This window comes from Coenobita brevimanus, chromosome 100 (assembly GCF_032717465.1).
Source record: "Coenobita brevimanus isolate Jiangsu-jjx chromosome 100, ASM3271746v2, whole genome shotgun sequence".
Classification (NCBI taxonomy): domain Eukaryota; kingdom Metazoa; phylum Arthropoda; class Malacostraca; order Decapoda; family Coenobitidae; genus Coenobita; species Coenobita brevimanus.
This window is the reverse complement of record NC_137053.1, coordinates 63,449,356-63,476,570: the sequence shown is the minus strand read 5'-3', so window position 1 is coordinate 63,476,570 and position 27,215 is coordinate 63,449,356. Positions and strand designations below refer to the sequence as shown.

At 41.5% G+C, this 27,215-nt stretch overlaps 1 protein-coding gene across 1 annotated transcript; it reads left to right on the top strand.

The window, feature by feature from the left end:
• LOC145414704 (acetyl-coenzyme A synthetase 2-like, mitochondrial) lies at positions 1-26,919 on the top strand. The gene is made up of 12 exons (XM_080284228.1): positions 1-252; positions 13,356-13,485; positions 13,859-13,955; positions 14,647-14,846; positions 16,033-16,208; positions 16,372-16,524; positions 20,291-20,438; positions 21,663-21,893; positions 22,547-22,817; positions 23,895-23,991; positions 24,960-25,145; positions 26,407-26,919. The coding sequence occupies exons 1-12, from the start codon at positions 1-3 to the stop codon at positions 26,569-26,571; spliced, it is 2,106 nt and encodes a 701-aa protein (XP_080140354.1). The 3' UTR covers positions 26,572-26,919.
• Positions 26,920-27,215: the final 296 nt, after the last annotated feature.

Sequence of the window (27,215 nt, the reverse complement as noted above, 5' to 3'; positions counted from 1 at the left end):
ATGCCCTCCAGTGTGGCAGTTCGTTTGGTGGCTCGGGCGGTAGGGACCCGGAAGTTTGGGGTTCCTCAGGGCCCCTTCTGTAGTAGGAGCCTTCTGCAGTCCCCCTTCAGGCTTTCCTCGTCCGCTCCCATCCCCGCCCCCACACCTGCCCCCGCCCACAGCGACATCACCACCACGCCTATACCTGAGATAACTGACATCTATCCCCACCTCAACACTCACGAGAGCATCTATCAATTTTCCTTAGAACAGGTGGGTAACTTTTTTTTTTTTTTTTAGTTCAAGGAAGAAGGAACTAAAGGCCAGAAGCACGCAAAATTGTTCCCTCCAGCAAATAATCAAAACAAAATAGAGTCAAATTGCCGTCTCTCCATCTTGAATGCTAAGTTGCAACACTTATGATGCTAGTGGCGAAGAAGTGCTGTGGAAAGAATATATAGAGCCGTGTGTGTGTGTGTGTGTGTGTGTGTGCCCGCAAAATTACGAAATTATGGGCTGTCAAGATACTTAAAACGCGTCATCGGATTGAAGGTTTGGAACTTAAAAGAACATTTTATTTTTTTAGTTTTATTGGTTATTTTACGAGTGACTAAAAAAAGGCGTGGCTTGTTTTCGTTGGGAAGTCTGGGCAGTTTTCCTAGTGTGTGTGTGATTCATACTCTCTCTCTCTCTCTCTCTCTCTCTCTCATTTATCACCCATACCACATTCCCCTCTATCTCAAGCTTCACTCTCACATTTTCCCTCCCCTTAACACATCCATCCTTTACTGATTCTAAAACACACTTCTCTCGCTTCTCCCTTCACTCTTCTCCCCCCACACTTTTCTTCCCGCACGCTTCTTCCTGTACATTTCCCCCTTACTCTTCTCTCAACACCTCTCCCCGCACACTTCCCTCACTTATCACCCCACACACTTCGCCCCTCACACTTCTCCCTTCACTCTTCTCCCCTCCCACTTCTCCCCTCAGTCTTCACACTTCTGCCCTCACTCTTCACACTTCTTTCACTCTTCTTCCCTTTCATCTCCCCTCACACCCACTGATTCTTCCTTTTTCTCTTCCGTCCATCAGTTTTCTGAAATTTATTTCTACTCAACTCATTATCTATCGCCTTTAGTCCATTTTCTAATTTTCGCTTTATTTTTCTTCCTACACTTGATAATTAAGAGCAATAGTGGAGAGTTTTATCATCATCACGCCAGTATCTTCATCAGCATCATCACCACCCTAGTATCATCATCACATCATCAGCATCATCACCATCCTATTATCATCATCCTTAGATCATCATCCTGTATATATTCGTGCTATAAATTCATTATCATCATCATCATCCATTCTTTTTCTGTCCCCACCAGGAGCGTAGGAGCCCGGGGCTAGGTTACTCAGTCCCTCATTTAAGGTGAGGTCGACCAGCCTTACTCGCCCCTGAGTAGCATCATCCCTCAAACCGTAAAATAAATAACAACCTCTTCAGCTCAAGGAATTTAATTGATTTTATTTTGTTATATTTATTTTTGGACAATTTTATTTTGCTTAGAAGAGAATGGCGTCGTGGTCTTTATTATTTCCCTAGATATTTTTATTCACCTTAAAAGATACTGTCCTCGTGGTGAAAGGGTTAACACGCGTCTGGGTGAACAAGGCAGTCGCTATCTGAGTGGACCTTGGACACATCCCAGACCACCTGATTCTGCCAGACGGGTTACTTTCTGGTAGGCTGGTTTGTCGTGGTTTTATTGCGTGTTTCTTACCCCCTAACAACCCAATTATACGGAAGTGGGATGATGATGATGATGTCGGAGCGCGAAAATGTACGGGATGATGATGATGATGATGATGATGGATGTAGGACAGAAAAATATAGAGGCATTGCACAGTTGAAAATTGAAGGGGGTAGCTGTGTGTGTGTGTGTGTGTTGGATATACGATGAGGTGCGTGTTTGTGAATGTAGATGTAAGATGAGGAAAGTGTGTGTGTGTGTGTGTGTGTGTGTGTGTGTGTGTGTTACACATTGGAGAGAGAGTGTCAGTGTTTTAGTTAGGGTACGATGCAGACAATGTATTAAAAAAGAAAAAAGAAAAAGGAAGCAACACATTCGCACGAGATTGAAGTTTTTACCTGTTGAGTTTGAGGTCTCTCTCTCTCTCTCTCTCTCTCTCTGTCTCTGAAATTTCTCCTAGGTACTTGGCTCCGCTGCAGTGTGGGAATGCGTGTGCGTGTGTGTTAATGTGTAGGTGGGAGAGGCGCCAGAGGGTAGTACACACACACACACACACAGTTTTTTAGCCACTGCACTTAGTGCCTGCACTTTATTCTCTCTCTCTCTCTCTCTCTCTCTCTCTCTCTCTCTCTCTCTCTCTCTCTCTCTCTCTCTCTCTCTCTCTCAGAATTGTTATGGCGTAATGCACAAAATATTTTGCCAAAAAATGAGTTCTGGCAGGACCTTAAAGGTTAGGCTAGGTGAGGGTAGGTTTGTTAGATTTGTTTAGGTTAAGTTAGGCTGTAAGAATCATCAGTCGCCGTGGGAACAAGGCAGGGATTTAATGTGAGAAAGAAGGTAGATGTACAAGTAGACAGCACTCTGAGAGCCGCATACCTGCGCCATCACCTAGCCCAGACGACTCAGATCACCACCAATATTTAATCAAAGAGAGCCCATGACCCATATATCCACAAAATAAAATCCATCGGTTACTTTTCGAGAGTTTGTGATTTAAAAAAAAAAAAAAAAACGGATCCGCCTCAAAATCTAGAACTTTTCTCAGGCCATCTAGAAATTTCCATCAAAATTCAACCCTAACTTTTTGAGATATTTGATGGAAAGACAGTCACTGATAATCACATAACCTCCGCCCAACATAGTTGGCGGAGCTCATTTAAAAAAAAAGGGGGGGGGGGTAAGCTTGTAAACACGACATTCGCAGCAGCGGTGAAGGCCAAGGACGAATGGCGGATGGATGGATGGTTGCCACGTAATGCCTTTTTGTTCACATACAACCACCTTCGAAATTACTGCAACTTCCGGCGGTGTGAATTCTTGTAAAATTTTCCCACAACTCGTTGTGTGGTATTTGGGGTTTTTGAAGTTGTTATTTTTGTTGCTGCTGTTGTTATTGTTTTCAAAGCTCTTCATTCATAACAAACCTTGAAAACTATATTGCAACTTAACAACTGTGGGCTCTGGTTAATTTGATTCATTTTTGTATTTTATTTATCTCTTTATTTATAGGTCTCGTCTTGTGTTATGTAGGGCTGTAATTGAAGTTGTTATTGCTACTTGAAAGTCCAACCCAATCATTACAGCCTTTGAAAACTATAAATTGTAACTCTCGTGTAGGGTATGTGGATTGTCATTAGTTTCTCCCATAACTTGTCTTTTGATATTCGGGGTAGTGTTTTGGGATTGCAGTTGCTATTGCTGTTTTTTGTGGAGGTTGCGGCATCAAGGAGGAATTTAGGTCCACCACAGCAGCCACGCCAAAACATCAGCCTGGCTACCTGTGTGTGTGTGTGTGTGTGTGTGTGTGTGTGTGTGCTGGTGGTGAGGTGATGATGATGGCAGTGTGTGTGTGTGGGGGGGGGTGTTGAAGGTGATAGATGTGTGTTTGTACCTTATGGTGTATGGTACTGTATACGCACGTGTATGTGCACGTGTGTATCCTGACTCACCACAGTCTAACACACACACACACACACACACACACACACACACACACACACACACACTAATCCCCAGCGTGACCTACATACCCACACCCTCATTACCCTCACCACCCCACAGCCTAACAGTTCCGATTCCGTTGCACATTTCACTTGGTGATTCATTCTGCAGATTCCACCACCGTATCCTCATGTATTTACTGATGCAAACATTTTCAAAATTAAAACGATAAAAAATAACACAAGATTAGGCCTATATTAAGGTAGAAAAATTGTACGCAAGATTGTTGTTATTACTATTAATATTATTATTATTATTATTATTATTATTATTAAGATGTGCTAAGGAAAATATATCACGGAGGAAGACGGCATTGTAATGTCTTAGAAGTCACTTAAAACGTACGTAAAAGGGTGGTGTGGAGTTTGCAAGTGCGAGATATACAAGTGTGAAGTGTGACGGTGAGATGTGTAAGGTTTGGCAGTATGAGGTGTCATGCAGGTGTGGCAGCGTGAAATGTGTGTAAAGAGTGTGATAATGTGAAGTGTGACTGTGAGATGCATGTAAGGTATAGCAGTAAAAGGTGTGGAAAGAAGTGTGATAGTGCGTGGCGTGGCAGTGTGATTACTAAGGCAGTGTGTGTAAGGCATAGCATGTGAGGGGAGAGTGGAGAAGAGGGACACACACACACACACACACACACACCTATCGACACAGCCAAGGATTTAGCTCTTTCCTCACCTTATCAGGTGGATAATAAGGGTACGGTACACCCAGGCCCGACCCTTATCCGTTATCGTGCAGTGTTCGTGTGACCTGCTGCTGATAAGAAACACGTGGAATATATCGGGCGTCAATACCAGTGATATCTTGATGATGCGAATCCTCCTGAGCCGAATACAAACGCGGGAAAATACGCATCACGTACAGTACGTCCCTTCATTTCGCGTCATCGTCAGTCACGTTAGTGGTGGGTGGTGGCGACCATCATCCACTCACTTGATGTAGTGCTGCCTACTTCTTCCTTAGCCTTTATCATTCTTTTTCTGTGCCTGTCCTCCTCTCTTCCTATTTCTCCCATCTTTCCTGTCACTTCTTATTGCTTTTCTTTACAGGTGGCTTTACATTGAGTGACAAGCCAAATGGTTTCCTGTAAGCCAAGAAACCATTTACAACGCTGGGTGGTAACCTTATAACCAAACTATACGTGCTCCCAACGTGTCAACAAGTGGGTTGGTGGAGGGTTAGTGCCCGTCCCCGTAAAACAAATAACTTAGTCAAATGGCCACCCCTTGCGGGATTATGGCGTCTGGCAATAGATAGATAGTCACGCGGGAATCTACGTCACGTCGCACCTCAGTGACGTAGGAACATAAGAACATAAGAACATAAGAAGAGAGGATAACTGCAGTAGGCCGGTTGGCCCATGCTAGGCAGCTCCTAGAAGAGTAACTGAACTACTAGAATGAGATAAGGATAGCAAAGAAGAAGGCTCTCCCCCGCCCTCCAAACCCTCCAGCCGAAGCCGGCAGGAAAAAGTCAGAAAGAACACCACGCCGTATAGAAAAACTGGCGTGGACATTTTACAGGAAAGTGTGAAAGGAGAATAGAGACTATCATAGTGTAACCTGAAAAGAAAATTTATTTTTTAATTAGTATTGGTTATAATATTTTCTTTATTCTATATCCACCCCTTATTTGTCATATGCTTATCTAGCCTATGCTTGAAACTCTCAATGGAAGAGGCAGCAACTACTTTACTAGGTAGCTTATTCCATTCGTCTACTACTCTATTACCAAACCAATTTCTACCGATTTCCTTTTCTGAAACGGAATTTTTCTAGTTTGAAACCATTATTTCTAGTTCTATCCTGTATGCTCACTTTAAGTACCTTGCTAATATCTCCCTTATTTATACCATTCATCCACTTAAAAACCTCAATTAAGTCTCCCTTACTCTACGCCTCTCTAGCGAATGCAGACTTAGTCTTTTCAGTCTGTCTTCATATGACAGGTTCCGGACGTCATGTATCATTTTAGTCATTCTTCTCTGTACATTTTCTAACGAATTAATATCCATTCTATAGTAAGGACACCAAAATTGTACTGCGTAGTCTAAATGTGGCCTTACTAATGCTAGATAAAGTTTCAGTATTACTTTAGATGATCTATTGCTCACGCTTCTCGAAATAAATCCTAGGACCCTATTTGCTTTATTTCTCACATTAATGCACTGTTGCCTAGGTTTAAGGTCGTTACTAATCATAACTCCTAGATCTCTCTCTCGCATTCCGATTTGCTAATTTCTTTGTTATCTAAGCTGTATTTAGTATCTCCAATGGTCTTGCCTACGTTAAGTACTTTACATTTTTCAACGTTAAATTCCATTTGCCAAGTTTTAGACCATTTGGACAATGTATCGAGGTCTTTTTGTAAGTAATGGCAATCGTCAGTCGAGTTAATGATACGCCCTATTTTTGTATCGTCGGCAAATTTGCTTGATTCTGCTATTGACTCCTAAGTCTAGATCATTTATATATATGATAAATAATAAGGGACCGAGTACTGAACCCTGTGGTACACCGCTAGTTACTAATCCCCAGTCCGACTTAGTTCCATTTATTAATACTCTCTGCTTTCGTCCTTTCAGCCAGGATTCTATCCATTTTAAGATATCGCCGTCTATACCGTGTGCTCGAACCTTTCTAACTAACCTTTCGTGTGGGACCCTATCAAAAGCTTTACTAAAGTGCAGATAAATAACATCGTAAGCTTTATCGCTATTTACTGCCTCATAGACTTCCGAGTAGAATGACAACAAGTTTGTGAGACAGGATCGTCCTTGCCTGAATCCGTGCTGACTTTCATTTATAAGATTAAATCTTTCTAAGTGTTCCCTAATCTTATTTGCCAAAATTGACTCTAACATTTTTCCTACTATTGACGTTAGACTTATCGGACGATAATTCGACGCAGCTGATTTATCACCCTTTTTAAAGATGGGCACTACGTTTGCGGTTTTCCACGCCTCTGGAACTTCTCCTGAACTTAAAGAGTCATTAAATAACGTTAAAAGTGGCTGACATAATTCTTCTTTGGTTTCTTTTATAATTTTTGCATATATATCGTCCGGACCTGGCGATTTTTGAGGTTTTAACTTGTTAATTTCTTTCAATACGTCCTCCTTACTAATGGTTATTTTACTAAGAATATTTTCCGTATTCTCATGGTAAATATTTGCTGCTTGAGGGACCAGGCTTAGATTTTCCTTGGTGAATACTGATATGAAATAATTATTTAGGATGGAGCACATTTCTTTATCTTCACTGGTAATGTCACCTGATTCTGTTCTGAGTGGTCCTATCCTATCTTTATTTTTCGTTCGGTACATTTGATAAAAACCCTTGGGGTTTACTTTTGATTCACTTGCAACCTTAATTTCATAACTTCTCTTTGCTTTTCTTATCTCCCTTTTACTTCTCTATTTAAAATTGTGTACCGGTTACATGTAAGTGTTCCTCTCCACGTTTTATTTTTCTATATATTCCTTTCCTTTGGCCTATGAGAGATTTTAATCTGTTGTTTAACCATCTTGGTTCTGAATTGTTAGTTCTAAACGGTTTTGAAGGAATATATCTATCTTGGCCTCCGTATATTATATTTATTAACTCGTTATACTTCTCACTGGTCGAACGTCTGTTTGGTACTGGAGCTGAGTTAATTTCCGTCACCTGGACTACATTCCTATCTACCACCTCCCCCCTCACAGACACCTGACGGACGTCCCCACGTGCTTCCTGCGCCTGACCTATGACCTGGGGATCCCCACTAACCTGACATTCCCTCAAATAGCTAATCTCCCTGTGGAATACCGTTCGAAAATAAGCTCTTAAGCCATCGAAATCTCCTAGACGAAGGGTTAACCGCTACGTTCCCATGACGCAGTTTTATTCCTGCACCCGACAGACGGTTTTATTCAGGGTAGGAGAGAGTCTTTAACTTAGTTACGTGTCGCCTTCCGAAACGCATTCAGTATAACATATGACTTAAGTTTTGCTGCTTTACTCCTTTCACCTTAACTTGGCTCTAATATTCGTCATTTTACAGTAATTTGACGTAGCTCAGTGGTAGAAAAAAGTAATGCTACGGCAGTACAAACTTTCCATAGTACTAATCGTGACGAACATCAGGAAAGGGGGGTGGGGGCAGCTGGGGATAATCCCTAGGGCCCAGACCCGAGGGGGGCTTGTACCCTCCAAGATAGTGTAAAGAGGGAGGAAAATATAACTTAGTTCACTATATAATGACACATTAGATTTCAAAAGAAAAATATAAAAGGAAGTAGTAATGATTATATCTAAGCACATTAAAACTAGGATGTGTATAACATTTACAGTCGAGTTGTTTATTGCTGTATATTTATGTCATACTGGAGGGGCCCGGGGATATGAAGAACCTCTACTTAGACCCGCCGTCTTCTTTTGTTTTAGCCACATGTAGACTTTTCGGTCAAAAGTACATATACATAAGGGTATACATACTAAATAGTATTTCTCACTTTACCTAATATACTATCATTTCTTTGTAGTTATTATCGTTGTTTTACAGAGAGGGAGTAGAGAGTGCTTTGGTTCACCAGGTTTCGTTTGGCAATACCGGTACATCAGTGTGCCGTGACATCCTGGTTAGGTAGGATTCTAGCCGTGAGCATGACTTCGAGTATAAAATATTCAGCATAGTTTACATGGCGGGGGGGGGGGGTGTTGTCGATAATCTTGCCTTGGGCCTGATGATGGCTGTCGGCGGCTCAGTAATCAAGATCGAGAGATGGCAATTTTAGGCCAAGTCAGAGTGAAAGGGCTTTATCTTCAGCTTTCTTCATTTAGGAGAGGCATTTCGAGCTGGAAGAGTTAGATGTAGCCTTCATTAACCCTTTCAATACAATAGATCAATCGAAAGTTTTTAAAATCATCTGAAAATACAAAAATAAAACAGGTCACCGAGTGGGAAGGGTTAAAAGGGCCGTCGTTTGAAGTTGTCGGGGATCTAAAGCAGTTCTCAAAATACCGTAAGGAACTCTATGTAGCGGTTTAATTTTATCGGAAACCGTCAGTTTATCGTTATCAGAAACCGTTTAGTTTACCGTTTCGGATATCGTTTGGCGTACTGCTATCAGAAATCGCTTAGTTACCGTTATCAGAGATCGTATTGTTTACTGTTATCAGAAATCGTTTAGTTTCCGTAATTTTTCACTTCGGTGGTGTCTCGACAGGACTTTGGTTGTAAATAATATGGCAGCTGTATGAGTGAAAAGCGATTATAGATTCTAACAACTGTCTATTAGAGAATAAGTTAGTGAGGGCCAAAGCAAATTCCTCCTGTTCGAAAAATTTAACCCAAAGCTGAATATAATATGGAAACAGCGAGAGAGACGTCATCATAGCGAAGGAATTTAACGCTGAGGTGCCAAAATTAACACACACAACTCACACACACACACACACACCAGCCAAGCATTCCACGAACAGTTTACTTGTCCAGATTCATAAACTATTTTGAGACGAAATTGTATATAACATCGCTTGTTGTATACTCGTGTTCTCTCTCTCTCTCTCTCTCTCTCTCTCTCTCTCTCTCTCTCTCTCTCTCTCTCTCATACAGCTACCAAACACTTCACAACCAGACTGCGGTGAATAATTGTGTGAAGGGGACTCGTTTTGTCTGCAAATGTGGGGGGGACACAATCGGCATCATACTACAGTACTTTGTTCGCACCGCGGGGGGGGGGGTGCGTTGCCCCCCTGCCACCGGCGGAGCATTTTTGTAATGTGAAGGTAAATGTATGTACAATACAAGCACAACATTCTATTGTAGAAGGGTCTAGAGAAAAAGACTTTTAATCATTGTTTGCCGTTGTGTGGGAAAATTACATCAATATTGGGTAATTAAAAATATAAAAAAATACCACAGTACAGGTTTCTAGGGTGTACTTTGAAAGATAAAAACGACCAACTGGTAGCCTAGCCCTATAACCACCACAGAACAATACAATACAGTACTATTCAAAGGAAAACTACTTAAAACGAGCATACACTCACTCATGATAGTGATACTAGCTACATTTAGCATTTGTACGTTGTTTTAACTTCAAGTAATGACATCGCATGATTCACACTTAGAATTTCCCAAATACATGGGATCCAGTATCAGCCCCTCGAATGAACTCTTTTGCTATCTCCTCACATGACAAATCCCTGAGGATGTCTCTGTGAACGTGACAGACAGCAACATGATTGAGACGTTGTTAACTCATAGTAGACCTTAGCCAGGTCTTGAACCGACGTGGAGCACTGAAGGAATATTCAGCCCCACATGAGCTTGCCGGAGATAATAGTAGTAATTTCACAAGACATTCAGCTGCACGGAACATACGTCTGACTGCAGGTTTCACTGGAGTGTTTCCTGTGTTCCACCAATGTTAAACCTTTGTAATGTCGCCAGTAAAGCTAAAGTTCCAGACTAAGAGAAGATTCATCAAGCTCAGGATACATCCGAACAGCATCTGTGTTCCCATCGCCAGTAAACATGTTTTTCATATCACCTGAACTGTACTGTATAGAAAGGATTTTTCCATTAAGGAAAAAAAAAAAGAAAAACGACGTAAAGCTCTTCATCCTGAAAATTTTCACCTAGAGAAGGGGAGACAAAAGATACTTTCTCCCCCAGGCTCCAAAAGTGTGGGGGGGGGGGGCACGTCCCCGTCTTCTACCCAAACGAGGCCCCTGAAAGTGTGAAATATATCACAAAAAATCCCACAGCTTCCAAACGCAGTGTCCAAGCATCTCTAAATGAACGGATCTTGAATTTGGCTCTTTTTTTTTTGGGGGGGGGACAGTTTTACGGACTGCTGGCCATTGGTTCTTTCTTGCCTAAAAAAGGTAAAAAAAAAATAATAATAATAATCCAGTGAAATATACAGCAGAGAAAAATCTAACGTTTCACAACCAAACTTCATTGAATAATGCAGTGAAATATATGAAGAAACACTGATTCCTGATGGTAGCTTCTAATGACATTTATTTATACTAGAAATAGGCTAAGAAATTTTATAAATATAGCCCCATGAAATCCAAATATTTACACCCACCCTTAAGCTTAGTCACTAGTTAAATTCTTCCTGCATCCTCGTACCTAGTCACCCTCCATTCAGTACGATTTCTCTTTTATGTAGCTTATTTATACACGCTGCTGTTAGTCCCTTTGGTTTTGTGGTTTCCTGTTCCGAGCTCTTGCTTTTACTCTTCAGGATTGTTAGAAGTCGTGTGATGATGATGATGATGATAATGATGATGGTGGTGGTGGTGGTGGTGGTGGTAATGGAATGTCGGTGAAGAGGAAAATGATGATATATAATGATGATGATATTGCTTTATGGTAATGGTAATAATGAAGATGGTGATATTAATTTGTGATGATAATGGTAATGATGATGATTTATTAAGATGATAATGGTGATGATGAGGAGGAGGAGGAGGAGCAGGAAATTGATGATTTATGATGAAGATGGTGATACAGTATTATATATGATGATAGTGTTAAAGATAATGATACCGATGATGAATATGGTGGTATTGATTTATAATGATTTCTGCCAGACATCACTACTGTATGAGATTCCCCTCGTAGTGAAGGTATAAAGCTGGAATGTGTCTGTCTCTTGCACCCAGTCACCCCCGCCAAGCAGAATTTTCCTATTTTCACCACCACCAACCCTCTCACTGCAGTTGACCCTCTTCTTCCCCTCCTCTCCTCTCTCTCTGCTTATTACACCCCCTGTGTCGCTTTCTCCTACCCTCCCCCTCCCCCGTCCCTCACCTTTCCCTCACCCATGCGTCTTGCCACCTCCCTTTTTTCCTTCATGGTTAATTTGTCATAATCTTACCCTACCTTATTAAAAAAAAAAAAAAAAATGGCCAGTGAATGTGTTGTTTACTTCTCTACCACTACCCCTACTTCCCTCCTCCCTATCCGCCTACCTCTCCCCCTTCTCCCACTTGTCCCCATCCTCCCGCCACCCACCTTACCACAACTTTCTCCCTTTCTCCCTCTTCACCTCCCACACTCTCTCTCCCTCTTCCTGTCCACCCTTCCTACCTCCTCCCAGTCCATCACCCCTCCTCCTTCCCCACTACGTCAGCTTTCTCCCTTTCTCCCTATTCTCCTCCCACACTGTCTCCATCTTCCACTCCACCCCATCTACCTCCTTCCTATCCTTCCCCTCCACCCTCCTTCCCTACTACCTCCCTACCTCCTCCTCCCTGTCCTATTTCCCACCAACCCCTCCCTACCCCAGCCGTCTATGTCTGCTCCTTTTACCTTCCATAGAAACCGATATCCCTTTCTACTTTCACCCCGTGTTGTGATTCTACTCGTAGTCATCATTATTCTCTCTCTCTCTCTCTCTCTCTCTCTCTCTCTCTCTCTCTCTCTCTCTCTCTCTCTCTCTCTCACACACACACACACACACACACACACACACTGAGAGATAGAGGGTGAAGGGATGTGGCGTCACGTGATCAAGTGTTGTTGTTGAAGATTTAGGTCATTGCTCCCTGCTGCATCCACTTTCTCCTCACCCTTCTCACCCCTCACCCCTTTACCCCTGTCTCACCCTTATCACTGACCCCATAACTGTCACTCCAACGTCATCTCACCGCTCCCTTACTCTCTCTCATTCTTTCACTGTCATCCTTTCCTCAGTCTGCTTCGCTCTTCCCCACCTCTCACCCATCCACCCTCACCTCTTCCTCACCATTCACCCCTCCTCCACTCCCTCTCGGTCTCTCACTTCCCTTTCACCCTTCCCCCACACCCCACACCCCATCCCCACCTCTCACCCATCCACTCTCGCCCCTTTCTCGTCTTTCACCCCTTCCCCACTCCCTGCCAGTCTCTTACTTCCGCTTCACCCTACCTCCCTCACTTCTCACCCCTCCTTCACACCCCTCCCACCCCTTACCCACCATGACTTCTCACCCCTCTCCCTCACTTCTCTTCACACCCTTCATCCATCATTCCCTCTCACCGCTCACTCATAATACAACACCTGTCACACTGCTCGTGCACTTTCAAAGCTCATATTCCATCATCATCGTCATCTTTCTTTTTTCCACTTAGGATGGGATGAAGTAAGATGCAGAAACAAGGAAAGCGAAAGTATGTTACCAAAGTGGGAGAACTAACACCTTGCCCATAATTCGCTTGTCTTTTATCTCTGTTCAATTACATCTTCCTCACACCACTTATCTCACACAACACAGAAATTAAGTGCAATATTCTAGGTGATATGGGACGACATTTAATAGCACCTCTTCCTTAGTGGGTTATTTTTCACATTGCATCAGAACACTCTTGGATGCTGTTTAAAGTGAGTTAATATCAACGTAGTTTAGATTAATAATATATAAAAGGATGTTAAGACTTTATATGCAAAATAAATCGCTCAGAAATTGGTGTCTTGAAATATCCTAACTCCAATACTTTTTTTTTTTTTTTTTTTTTTTTTTTTTTTTCCAGCCCTCATACATAGCCTGAGTTATTGTAGGGGATGTACAAGAACTTTTTACTGTTTTATGACACCCAGCTGCTCCATCTGTTGACCACTCCTGACCTGACATGACCTTGTTGCAGCCTGAGGAGTTTTGGGGTCGACTAGGGAGGGCGCGACTGGAATGGCAGCGGGAGTTCCAGACAGTGACTGACCATGACTACCACAACTCTATCTTCAGGTGGTTCCCTGATGGCCAGCTCAATGTCTCAGGTCAGTAGGGTCAGGTCACACTAGGTTATATTAGACTACAAAACACAGCATCATTTATGTGGATATAATTTTCCAGCTGAGTGCTTGGGCCAGTATTCAAAAATGCTAAATTTGAGTTCCACCCAAGAAGCCCTATCTAAAGATACATAATGTTCAGAGTTAAAATGGTCAATCTCTTTACTCACTCTAATAAATGTACAGTACAGTCAAAACCTGAATTTATAAGGGGGTTTAGCATCTGTTTTTTACTTCTCTTGAAAAATAAGATTTCTGGACATTGGTCCTTCTTTAACTCAGGCAAAGAATTTATGTGGTATATAATTTCATGTACAATAAATCTGATGATGTGTTTGGTGTTTTTTTGGCCTTCTAGTGAACTGTGTTGATCGTCATGCTCGCCTTCACCCCAACCGAGTGGCGCTGCTGTGGGAAAAGGACGAACCGGGCCAGCAGGAGAGAGTCACTTACAGGTATGTTGTCAGCAGAAGGAGAGTAGTAGTACCAGAAGTAATTGCAACCCTAGGCTCATCTGAAATGTGAACCTGGTGAACTGCAGGCTAAAGTTTCCATTATCCTATGTCCACAATCCTCCTTGCAGGGGCTAGGGAGGGAGTTGAGGGATGTTTGTATAAGCAGACAGAGGATTTGCAACTTTATGTTGGTGCTACATGAAGGCATCCCACGTCAGCATAGCGGAAGAGGGGGATGTCATGTTGCAGGCTAGTGTAAGAACCAATTTACAAGTGGAAGAGAGGCACCTGTAAATGATAAACAGAAGTTGAGGAAGACCAAGAACAAAATGGGAGGATAAAGCGTCTTTATTACACACATCACACAACATACTAGTAATCTCTCATTTTGGATTCTTAGTATTTTATATTGTGGAAAAGCTTTAAGTAATACTGTCTTTCTTTATTGTCATTATTATTATTATTACTCTTTTTTAATTTTTTTCAGTCCTAGTATTACATGGTATTATATCCATTTCTTGTTTTGTTGAATCCTATCCATACCTCTGAATTCATGGGAAGTTGAGCACTATTAAGATGAGGTTGCTGTATTTGAAGAATCATTATTATTGTTATTACTTTTTTATTCTGACTCTGAATATGTTTTCCCTGCTTTATGTTACATATCCTTATTTCCTCTGTGACACTCCAGACAGCTTCAGGAGGATGTATGTCGTATGGCCAACGTGTTGCGTGCCAGTGGAGTGGGCCGGGGTGACAGAGTAGCCATCTACCTGCCTGTGTCACCCCTGGCTGTGGCTGCCATGCTAGCCTGTGCCAGGATAGGGGCTGTACATTCTGTCGTGTTCGCAGGATTCTCGGCTGATGCACTTGCTTCAAGGATACAAGATGGTAAGTTGTGATGGTGCAGCACCTTAAACTGATGGTACTTAACTCTTAAACTGTAAAGGACAAATACTTTACTCAGTCAGATGCCAGATGATTTTATTGATCACTGGGAGTCTTCACATCTGAGGATTAATTGACAGTTACTTATTGGTAAGATATGAGAGGCAGTGGTAGGTCAGTGACCTCCAGTGTCCTCCAGCAGTGCACTCGCCATTTGTGTGTGTCACTGATGCCATGGACCCAACACTGTTTATCACAGGAGACCAGTGATAGCTAATAATAAAAGAGTACGCAGTAATTGGTAAGAGAATTGCAGCTGATATAAGTCCTTCTGATCAAGCACGTTATAAATTTAGAATGTTGTGTTTCAGGACAGTTGGATTGTTTTCTTACTGCCTGTAAAAATAATTCTGTATCATAATTTATTCTGTGACTATGATAATAGTTGCATCATTCATTATGATGACATCTTGTTTCTACTGTATTTTTGCTACTGCTAGCAGTTTTCTTCAGCTTACAAGAATTTGAAGAAGTTGATGAAAGCTAAGTGTTTCCTGTAGAACAGATATATACATATATATATATATATATATATATATATATATATATATATATATATATATATATATATATATATATATATATACACACAGTATATCCTCCCTTATAGATAATTCAGTGCCCTGTGAAATAAAATAATAATGTGTGTTTGCTTTTCTTAGAATTAGTTGTCAGTTATATTATTCAATGAAATAACAAGTAGGTTAGAATGTGATCATTCCAGTATTATGTAAAATTATTGACCAGAGCCACACATGGCTTGTGTGTACAGCAGGTATGGAGATGATCATGGTGGAATTATACATTCAGAGGAAAGAAAGTAATAATCAAGTAGGGTACATTTTCTCATCAGTAGTTGAAATAACCAGAGAGTACTAAATTGCTGTATTGACCACAAATGTACACATTGATTCAGTTATCACTTCCCTTCCCCCTCCCCTCCCACAGCAACTAAAGCCACAAGCAGTATATTTGTCACATTCGATTTTCTCCCCATCTCCTCTCTCAGGTCTTTTGGTATTGATTTGCATATTAGTTACCATTTGCTGGTTGTGGGCTGCAGGGAGGAGTGTGGGAGGGTATTGAGTATTGTTCCTGGTGTTCATGGCATTACTGTGTTTGTGTACAGCTGGTGCAGAAACAGTGATCACGGCAGACCAGGCAGTGAGGGGTGGGAAGGTGATCCAGCTGAAGCAGGTGGTTGATGCAGCGGTGGCCAAGTGTCCCTCCGTCAGGCAGGTGTTTGTGGGTCAGCGCACTGGGGCTCAGATCAATATGGGCAACAGAGATATCCCACTAGATAAGGTAGATTATCAGGCATTGGAGTGGTCTGGGAGAGAGAGAGAGAGACTGTTTGTGTGTGTGTGTGTGTGTGTGTGTGTGTGTGTGTGTGTGTGTGTGTCATATACATTGTGTTAAAATGATTTTTGCCTATGCTGTGTCTTAACTCTGACACTGTGGTGACCAGGTGCTGAGTACTGCATCTACAGAGTGTGAGCCAGCAGTGCAGGGGGCTGAGGACCTGCTGTTTCTCCTCTACACCTCAGGCAGCACTGGTTCTCCCAAGGGTGTGGCACATACCTCTGCTGGGTACCTCCTATATGCTGCTACAACACACAAGGTTATAGTTTTTTACTTTTTTTTCATATTATATCATTGCCATCTTTAGCGGTTCATCATCATTATCGTTGTCATCATGATAATCATCATCATCGTCATCATCATTATTGTACCTCCTGTGCTGCTACCACACACAAGGTTACAAATTTTTTACCTACAGTATCACTACCAGCTCATTGCAATTATCATCATTATCATCGTTACTCTCTTTATGAAAATTATTTATCATCATTATCATCATCATAACCGTATTCCCATTGGTGTAAATGCTGTGGGTAGCGGAGAAAAAAAAAAATTATCTGCATTGACATATCTGGGCTGGAGTGTATATGAAGAGCCTGGATGAACCTCAGGTTACTAAAAAGATCCTGAATTGAAGTACTTGTTTATAAATGGACCTGAACTAGCCAGAATGGACCAAGTTGATGTGCCTGAGCCTGATTGGGTGTAAAAGGTCCTGGTGGAACTTAATCTCTTAAGTCGAATGGTATATTTCTGCTTAATTCTTGCTGCGACCTGGTGATAATATTCTACTGAGGGGTAAACTTTCACAGTGAAGATATAATTTTTTCCATTAACACCTAAGATGTTGCCTTTTTTATTCTGTCTACTTCTAGATGATTTAGTTCGGCATAGGAGATACATAATAGTGATGGAGTTACATGGCCAGAACTGACTACTGGATGAAATTCTTTCAACTAAGCTACATTGGAAATAACGAGCAATTTCTACTGTTGTTGCTATGAGGGTTATAGCAGGCACACAGGCAACAAATTCAGGTTTTATCCTTTTCCTGTTGGTGGATACTACCCACAGCATTTATAACAGAGAGAACAGGGTCAGGATGATGGTAATCCCTCAGTTTTTGTTTTCCTTCCCTAGTCTGTGTATCCTACCACTCCATTTATTTTGAGGGTGAAGATTATCATAGTTTTCTTCAATCTCAGATATATGTTAATTATGCTGACATATTTAAGGGGCATAGGTCAGAAGTTGTTTGATTATTAACTAAGATGAATTGGTTTTGATTTTTTTTTTTTTTTTTTTTTTAAATACAGTGGTCACTAATATATCATAAGCTGTGTGACATCCCCCTTTAGTTTATTCTTACTGTCTCTAAATGACTATTCAGTTTAGAAGAGCCCCCAGTAAGGAAGGAGTTACTGAAGGTGATATCTAACATCTCTACTTAAGAGAGAGTCTCTGATCTGAATAAAAATACAGGTATGACAGAGAGAATAAAATAAAAATACAGTAATACCCTGGGCTGAAGGGGTTTAAGTCAGTCACAAGCTCCGATTGCAATGTTATCATGTTATCTGAGTTGTATTGCTCTCTTATCAGTGGACAAGCATCACTGTCTTACTTAACAATCACTTTTTTATCCTGAGTCTGATAATGTAATGTTATTGAGGTTCTCAGTATTACATTGTGCATGTACAGTATTTGATGACCTGTCTTGATGATAGCAGTCATTCATTCATTCATCATCCAATCCTACTTTGCCCCAGAAGGAGCGTAGGAGCCCGAGGCTAGTCAAGTTGGCCATGACATTTAAGATAAGAGTGACCAGCCACGCTCATCCCTGAGTGGCATTACGTGAGCAATAAACCTCAACCACTCCTTGGATATCAACCTTCACCGGCTCAATCCGACTGGAGTGCCATAACTTCCCACTAAACCATCAGGTGCCCAAGTTTGGTAATATGGTTACCACCCAGCATAGTAAATGGTTTCATGGTGTACAGGAAACCATTTGGCTTGTCACTTAGTGTAGAGTCACCCACAGGCAGAAGGAAGAGGAAAGAATGGAGGAAAGAAAGACAGAAGAGGGAGTGTAAAGTCACTCTTAGGCAGAAGGATGAGGAAAGAATGAAGGAAAGAAAGACAGGAGAGGATGGGAAAAAAGAAGGATGAAGGAGAGGAAAGGGCAGACACCTGAGAGCAGCACAACATCAGATGAGTGGATGGTGAGCTCCCCCACCTACCACTTTGATAATAGCAGTGTTTACATTTGTCAATAACTCTACATTCCTTTTTTGTATGAGTTGCTGAAGCCTAATTATATAGGCTGACTGAGTACTGTATAAAAGTTTGAAACCCATCAGTCCAAAAATGTACTGTGAGCAAAAGTTCACTGACATTTCTATGGTATCTCTGGCAATGGAAGGTGTTACTTGAATATTTTTATGTGAAAGTAATATGAAGCATGTAGTAGGGAGTATGAGAAGGAAAGATACTCTTTGTCATTTGGGTAGGATTGAGAAGTATGGGAGGCAGGACACAATGTTGGCAGAGGAATATTGGTGAAGTGTTACTTAAGGCTGTACATTATGTTATTTTGGCTGATACATGCTGTCAGAGGAGTGGCAGCAAACTTTGGCTCATGGATGTACAGTACTTTATCATATTTTGGCTGATGCTAAGTGATTTTATCCAGCTGAGGAAAGACCCCCTTCAGGGTTAAAGGATAAAGGCAGGTGTCTCATCCACTTGTCAAGAGATTCAAATAATTACAAGCACAGTGAATGACTATCCTCCCACTGGCACTTCGTGCCACTAGAACACCATTTTGGTATGTCTGTGTAATATAAAACTTTAACCCTTTAACTGACAGATTTCTCTTGACTGAATAAAATTGTCTGGTGTTAGCTTACATAAAATTCTTAGGTGTACCAGTTGCAGAGGAAAAGTAATTCAAGATATTCTCAGAAGTCTTGGAGTGCAAGGATATCCCTCAGTTTAACAAATCCTTCTGGTGTGAGCCTAAAGAAAACACCCAAGTGCACCACTTACTACAAAAAGCTTAATACATTAAGAATTTAATCTTCCTGTCCTCCAAAATACAGTTTATATATTGCTTATCATGCAAGTAGATTATTAACTAGAAGTAAAAAGCTTAATACATTAAGAATTTAATCTTCCTGTCCTCCAAAATACAGTTTATATATTGCTTATCATGCAAGTAGATTATTAACTAGAAGTAGCCCCTCACGCTTCTGCCACTGATGATAAGCTGACCCAGACACCCTTCATGTTCAAAGGCTACAGTCCATCTGGTGTAAAGGTTATACTGTATGTTAGGAGTACTTGCCAGATGTATGCAACACATGACATACAAAATTAAAATGAATCATTTAGCTGAAATAAAAACTGTGCTACAGTAAATGTGGAAGTTAGTGAATGGTGTCCACTTTAGATGTGTTTAGACATAGCAGAAGGTAGTAACATGATCATCAGTGTACAGTAAAACCACCATTGTATGAGAATCTCCATTGTGGTCTACAACAATTTTCTTCCTAATAATAATGGCAAAAGCCATTGCCCTGCGTATTGGACAGCTGCTGTACAGGTACATAGTGTTACAGACCAAGGAAAGTGGCAGCTGTTTAAAAACTTTGCTACCAGCCAATGTAACTTCCTTCTTTTATAATTAGCCAGGTGTTTTGAAAATGAATGAGCTTGGATAACATATGTATGGGTTTGAGAGGTAAAACACTGGATTCTGAATGGCGCAGGAGGCTTTCTAGCATCTCATCCCCAACAGTTTATTTTGCATTTACACCTTAATAGTGTCTAGTATGGTTTTCACACCATTTTAATATTGATATAGTTTTCATTCATAACATACAAGAAGTTACTAAGGTGTAATGTGCAGAGTAAATTTCTAAGGAAGATGTGTTACAAATCTCCATTGTCACTTAGAACATGATCCAGATGTATAACAGTGGTGTTCAGAGTGAGTGACAATACCCCATCCCCTACAGCATGTGTTTGACTACCGTGATGGTGATGTGTTTGGGTGTGTAGCGGACATCGGTTGGATCACTGGCCATTCCTATGTTGTGTACGGCCCACTGGCCAATGGTGCCACCACAGTTCTGTTTGAGAGTACACCCACCTACCCAGACCCAGGTATCAGACCACACCATCCTAGCTGCTCACATAACTCCTTTAATCCAGTGTTGTATTTTATAGTTTATTTAGCCTACCTTCAGATGGTTTTATTCAGCTTAGAAGAGAAATTTTAAACTGGAAAGGCGAGACGTAGGCTTAAAAACACCATTAATATAAGACAGGTGTTCAGAATTTAATAAAATCACCTGGTAGTAACAAAAATAAGCTAAAAATTACATTGCCCTGACTCGAGGGTTAACTGATGCATCATGTGACTCTCACTAAATACCGGATAATACGAGCTTTCCAACACATTTGTTTTTATATGTTATATCTGCTGCCTTACTAATTCATACTGTTATTTTTGTTACATAAGATATACCTATATAGCCTAAACAAATAAAAATGCAGTGAAGGAAGACACCAAAATTTGGCGTGATAAAGATTGTCCTGTGCATGGATGGTAGAAGATTAATTTTTATTTATTTACTGTATGTACAATACTCATACGTGCTCCCTACGTGTCAGCAAGTGGGTTGGTGGAGGGTTAGTGCCCCTCCCTGTAAAACAACTAACTCAAAGTCAAATGGCCACCCCTTACGGGATTATGGCGTCTGGCAATAGATAGATAGATAGATGTACAATATTTGTTTTTTTAAGTTTTACCATCATTTGCCACTACCTTCAGAAACAGGTGTCTCAGCACAGGAAGATAGTTTGATGTATGTGTACAGTATATTAATCATGCTAAATGGCTCATTTACTTAATGCAGGTGTTGTTTGCAGCATGCTAGCTTGCCAGTTTTAATTATTCATGACCCTGAGGTGGAATGAGAGAAAGAGGCAGACAGAGAACAAGAGCAAAAGATAAATTAAGGGAGTTCTTGGGGTTGGATGGAACAGGTGCACATGGCTAATAGATCAAAGTGATATCTGGGAGAGGCCTTTGTTCTACAGTGGACCATCATAGACCACTGCTGATGATGATGATGATGATGATGTCCCTATCCTTTTGTGTACAAGTTTTTTTTATGCAGTGTCTTTTCAGATATGACTGTGTAGAACTAGATGTAGCCTGCAAGGGTTGAAGTCCAAGGATGTATTGAAGTTTAGTGCTCATGAAATTGTTTAGACTGAATAGCTTAGCCCTAGGTCCTTGTATTCCTGATGGGGCAGTACAGGGTTAGATGATGAATGAATGGATGGATTTACATAAGTTTAGTTGTGCTTGTATATTTTCAGGGAGATACTGGGAAACAGTGAGCAGACTAGGCATCACCCACTTCTACTGTGCTCCCACGGCCCTGCGCCTGCTGCTGCGCTATGAGGACAGCTGGGTACTACGCCATGATCGATCATCACTGCGCATCTTGGGGTCTGTTGGGGAGCCACTCAACCACGAGGCCTGGCATTGGTTCAATGACCTGGTGGGGGAGAAGCGATGTGACCTGGTTGACACCTGGTGGCAGACAGGTATGGAGATGCAGTGGACTGGGGTGCTGAAATGTATATATTTTGCTGGATAGCGATGATATTAATAATAATTATAACTACAGTACTGTATTGGTAATAAAATCATTATGATTATAATAATGATAGTAATTATATAGGTAATAATGATCACAAAGATGATGATATGACAGTAATAGTAATATTGTATTAATAACTAATAATGATGATAATATTAATAATAATAATAATAATAATAGCACATTTCCATGGGGAAGGGAGGAAAGAATCTTACCCATGTTTTTGTTGTCATAAATGACAACTGAGTAGAGTAGAGGTATGAGGTTACATACTGCCTCTTCATGTTGGCATAAGAATTTGTGACATCTTTACCCAGCACTTGTTTTGTAAGCAGTCACTTATCTTCTGTGGTTGGGGGGGGGGGAATTTGTTCTTGGCTTTTCCCTTGTCTTCTGATTGCTTTCCCCCTTCCTTTTTTTTTAATTGGTTCCAGCAACTATTGGGAACTAATTACTGTACTGGTAGCTGGTTTGGGTGTATGTTTGGCTTCCAGTCTATAGAAAATATCGGTACCATGACCAGCCTCAGTACAGGGATTCCATAAAAGGAAACAGGGTATCATATAATTGACTGATGGATTGATTGATATCCAACAGAGACTGGTGGTATCATGCTGAGTCCACGCCCCTCTGCCCCTGGTGCCCCTATCCTGCCTGGGATGCCAATGCGGGCCATGTTTGGGGTGCGACCGGTTCTGCGTGGGGTAGACGGGTCAGAAATGAAGGGCCGGAGTGTGGACGGGGCACTTTGTGTGGGGTCTGTGTGGCCGGGTATTGCCAGAACTGTGTTTGGAGACCACAAGAGATATGTAGATACCTATTTCGCCCCTTTCCCTGGCCACTACTTCAGCGGAGATGGAGCTCATAGGTAAGGCACGGGTAGGCAGAGGCAGGAAAACAAATGTGACCATGGGACGGGTAAGGACAGGGTGTAACCTGGGCCCCTGTGGGGGGGGATGTCCAAGTGATTAGGTATTGCCATAACAGTGTTTGGGGATCACAAACATTATACTGACACATACTTGCCCATCTTCCCTGGCTACTCTTTCAGTAGAGGATGAGTTCATAGGTAAGTCAGGTAGACACTGGTAAGACCAAGTTCAATCCAGTCAAATCGCATTGTCTATCATGGTTCCTCATAAAGAGTCCCCATGTTAAGGCTGGTCATGATACAGCTGATGTCTTTGTTGGACTTGGAGTTAAAATCAAGTACCAAAACCAGCTGATTACATTACTTCACAACAGTTACTAGAAGCTGTTGTGAGAAAAGTAATCCAAATTAAGTAACAAGTTTCATAACAGTTTGTGAGTCTCAGCTTGGACCTGACTCTCTTTACTTGTGTTTGAGTGTCCAGCCTAGGCTGTGTGATTAGTTACGAAGATTATAGCCAAACCACACTATCATTATAGTACCTCCCAGGGGATAATACTGTAATAGCCAACCATTTGCTGCCTACAACATATGAGAACAGGTGAGGGGAAAACAGATATGAGAGGGAGGAGTACATCCCTGAGGTCCAGTGAATATCAGAATAAATTCCATAGACACAAGTTAATCTGTTCAGTTGCTGCTTCAAACTACTGTACATGGCATCCTGTATGATGCAGTTTTGTGTAATTTCAGAGACTAAATTATACCAAGGATAATATTTGCACTTGAATTTCAGGGTGAGAAATAAATTAAACCACTTTATCCATTGTCTAAGAAAAATAATTGCAGCAAGGGGAACAGTACTTTTTTGGAGGAGTGTATATAATATACGGTACTTTGAAACTGTTGCCTCTTCATTGTTGTTCCATGGTATTCAAACAAGGTGGTATGGAGTTCATGGTAGTATCACAATGCATCATTATACTTTGCAGATGTGCAAGTCTGAAGTTTATAAAATTGTAGGAGATGTTTGGTGACTCTAATGCTCACCCCTTGATCCCTCACCACTCCCAGAGATGCAGATGGCCACTACCAGATTACGGGTCGCATGGATGACGTGATAAATGTTACGGGACACAGGCTGGGCACAGCTGAGGTGGAGGATGCCATGGTGAGTGAGGACAGATGGAAGTGGAACAGAGAGAAATGGATAAGCCACGTCTCCCACTCCGATAGCCTTTTGCTCCATCATTCTAACCTCATCCCCCACCATTCGAACCCCTTCCCTACCACTCTAACCCCTTCCCCCACCACTAACCCCTTCCCCCACCACTAACCCCTTACCCACCACTAACCCCTTCCCCCACCACTAACCCCTTACCCACCACTCTAACCCCTTATCCCACCACTCTAACCCCTTACCCCACCACTCTAACCCTTTACACCACCATTAACCCCTTACACCACCACTAACCCCTTACACCACCACTCTGACCCCTTACCCTACCACTCTAACCCCTTACCCCAACACAAAAGATGGACAGGATCTTCCCCTGCCTTACTAATCCTCTATTCTGTCTGCCAATCCTGAGGCCTAACCCCTCATTTTCGTTATCCTACTCCACCACCCTTCCAACCCCATCTCCTGCCCTTCCAGCCTCCTCTTCTCCCACTCACACTTCTTTTCCATCACCAACCCTTCCCTCACCACCCCAGCCCATTCCCCCACCCACCTAACACTTTCGATCTTCTTTCCCATCCTGGAACCTTATTCCTTAACCTCCTCCTCTTACCCATCCAACCTCCATTCCTCTGTGCAAACCCCAGCTCTCCAATTCCTTCCTCCACTCCTACCTACTGGCATTTCTCACAAGTTAGGGCTGTGCTCCAAAATATCAAATCCTTTTCTAAACATCTGGTGCTGTAAATTGGGGGGGAAATCATATACAGTATATCTGAAACTTTAATCTAGTAGAGTTTTTTAATTCAGTAAGGAAATAATAGCAAAAAAAAAAGGGGGGGGGGGACATAAAAGGCACTGTATGAGGAGAAATTATAAAAAGCAAAAATGCTTTAAAAAGGATATATAAAAGGAAAAAAAATTGCTCTACTGTACTGTCATCCTCTCACCTCCTGCAGACAGAACACGAAGATGTTGCAGAGGTAGCAGTTGTAGGGTTCCCACACGAGGTGAAGGGGGAGGGAGTTTATGCCTTCATGGTGCTCAAGAACGGGGTGGACGCCTCAACTGAACAAATCACTGACCAGCTTAGGAAGTTGGTGCGCTCCAAGATTGCAGGTTACGCAGTCCCGGAGGTCTTCCTGGTGAGTTGTTATATGATAAATGGTACAGAGAAATGAAGTGTGAAAAATGGATAAATGATAATGTAAAAGAGATAAGATCATGTTATAAGTATTTTTAAAAGTACAGTGTAAACTTTTGTACATATAAACTAAAAACAGAAGCCTGCCTGGATTAGTAGAATACCTGTGTATTAGTTTAGATTCAAGCTGCAGTGATGCAAAGAAACAAACATACTTAAAAATAAATGTAAAGAGGAATGATTAGGCCATACCAGTATACAAAAGCAGTATTGGGAAGAACATTGGATAACTAAGGCCATGGGGGTAATCTCAGCAAATTCTGATGAATCTGAAAGTGGTGGATAAATAGACGTAGGTTCACAGAAGCTCACAGGTAATTCTAGTCAACTAAAACCATGCAGCAGCATCTCAGTACTTAGACATTATGATAAGCTTTAGATGCCCTTCTCCTGCAGTTTGCTATGCTCCTTTTGGGGGATAAGGGAGTAGTTGAGGGATGTTTGCATAACCAGGCATTAAAGCTGCCAGGTTATATTGGTGCCACCAGCAAATATAGTAAGCCCTCATTGTAAGCCAAGGCTGTGTTCTGAATTAATGACAACTTTTTCTTACAACTGCTTCTGTAAATCTTTGTTACCAGAATGTGTCAAGGATGTATTATAAAATATTGCTACTTTTTTTTTTCTACAACCAGTATTTTAAATGGGGGGGGGGGAGCTACTGGTGAATTAGCCTTTCTAGCACTAGTGGAACTTTAACAGATGATCTTTTTGTAATTTACTTAGAACTTAATTCATAATAAAGTACATACATACATACATCATCTAATCACAGTAATAAAACAGGCAACATACAGCAAAATTGGGAGGCTTTGGTAAATCAGCTTTGTAGCTAATGGTGGAACTTTAATAATCTTTTTGTGTGTGTGTGTGTGGGGGGGTTTAGTTGTATAAACAGACATAAAAAAGCAACATGTAATGAAGATATACCGTAATGTTTTTGTATGTTACTGTGGACGATTACAAAAGAAAGGACATAGAAAAGCACCATATACTGAGGACTTACTAAACAGATACTGGTGAGGGATGCTTATGTGTGGTGACACTAATACACAAATACCACTACTCTTTTCCCAATCCTCCTGATAATAAGCTGGTGGACTGCCGGAGAAGGGCAAGTTCAGTCTGCAGTCCTCTGGGTCCACATTTAAGATGAACATGGGGCCATAATTTCTACTCATACTAAATTTATGTCTTTTCAGGTATGTCCAGGCCTACCCAAGACAAGGTCAGGAAAAATCATGCGGCGTATTCTACGTAATATTGCTGCCGGGAAGCATGAGGAACTGGGCGACACATCCACGCTGGCCGACCCATCTGTGGTGCAGGCTATTGTTAATGCCCATGCTGCTCACAGTGCCAAGTGACCCTTATCTCACACATATTGACTCATTTCCTGATTTATCCCAGGCCTAGCAACTTACTGTTTTCCAGGCGATTCTCATATGCACCCAAGTGACTAAGTAATGCTCATCACACACACACTTGCACTGTTCCATTTTCTGACAGTCATTTCCTGATTTACTCCATGCTAAGTGAGTTATTCCTCTCTCCAGTTAATTATTATTTCCCATCTGCTCTAATGAGTCATTCCCTACCCAGTGACTCTCATTCCATGCACACAGACTTTTTTCAAACTTTCATTCCCTGTCAGTCCAAGCCTAGTGACTTATCCCAGAGATTCTTATTTCCCCATCAAGAGACTTGCATTTCCCACCAACCAATTAAAAAATGCCCTTTATTTTATCCCTCGGTTCATTATTCACCCAGTGACTTTTTTCCTGCCAAGTCGCAGAATCCTTAACACATTATACATTCAGTGACTTTAATTCTCTGCCAGCTAAGTTTACTTCCTTGACAATTGGCATAACTTCCCTGCCAAGTGAAAAGGTTCTTGATTCATACTCAGCTAATGACTTTCCAGTCTTATCATGTGACTGATTTCCTCTCTTTCATTCCCTACAAGTGACCTTCATTCCCTGTCAGGTTATTCTGTCAAGAAGTGGTTATT

Bases quoted from the DNA above. Each gene is read 5' to 3' on its own strand.
- LOC145414704 (XM_080284228.1), top strand. From the start codon at position 1: ATGCCCTCCAGTGTGGCAGTTCGTTTGGTGGCTCGGGCGGTAGGGACC. The intron at 21,894-22,546 runs GTATGGAGATGC...GATATCCAACAG, and splicing joins TGACACCTGGTGGCAGACAG to AGACTGGTGGTATCATGCTG. The intron at 22,818-23,894 runs GTAAGGCACGGG...CACCACTCCCAG, and splicing joins AGCGGAGATGGAGCTCATAG to AGATGCAGATGGCCACTACC.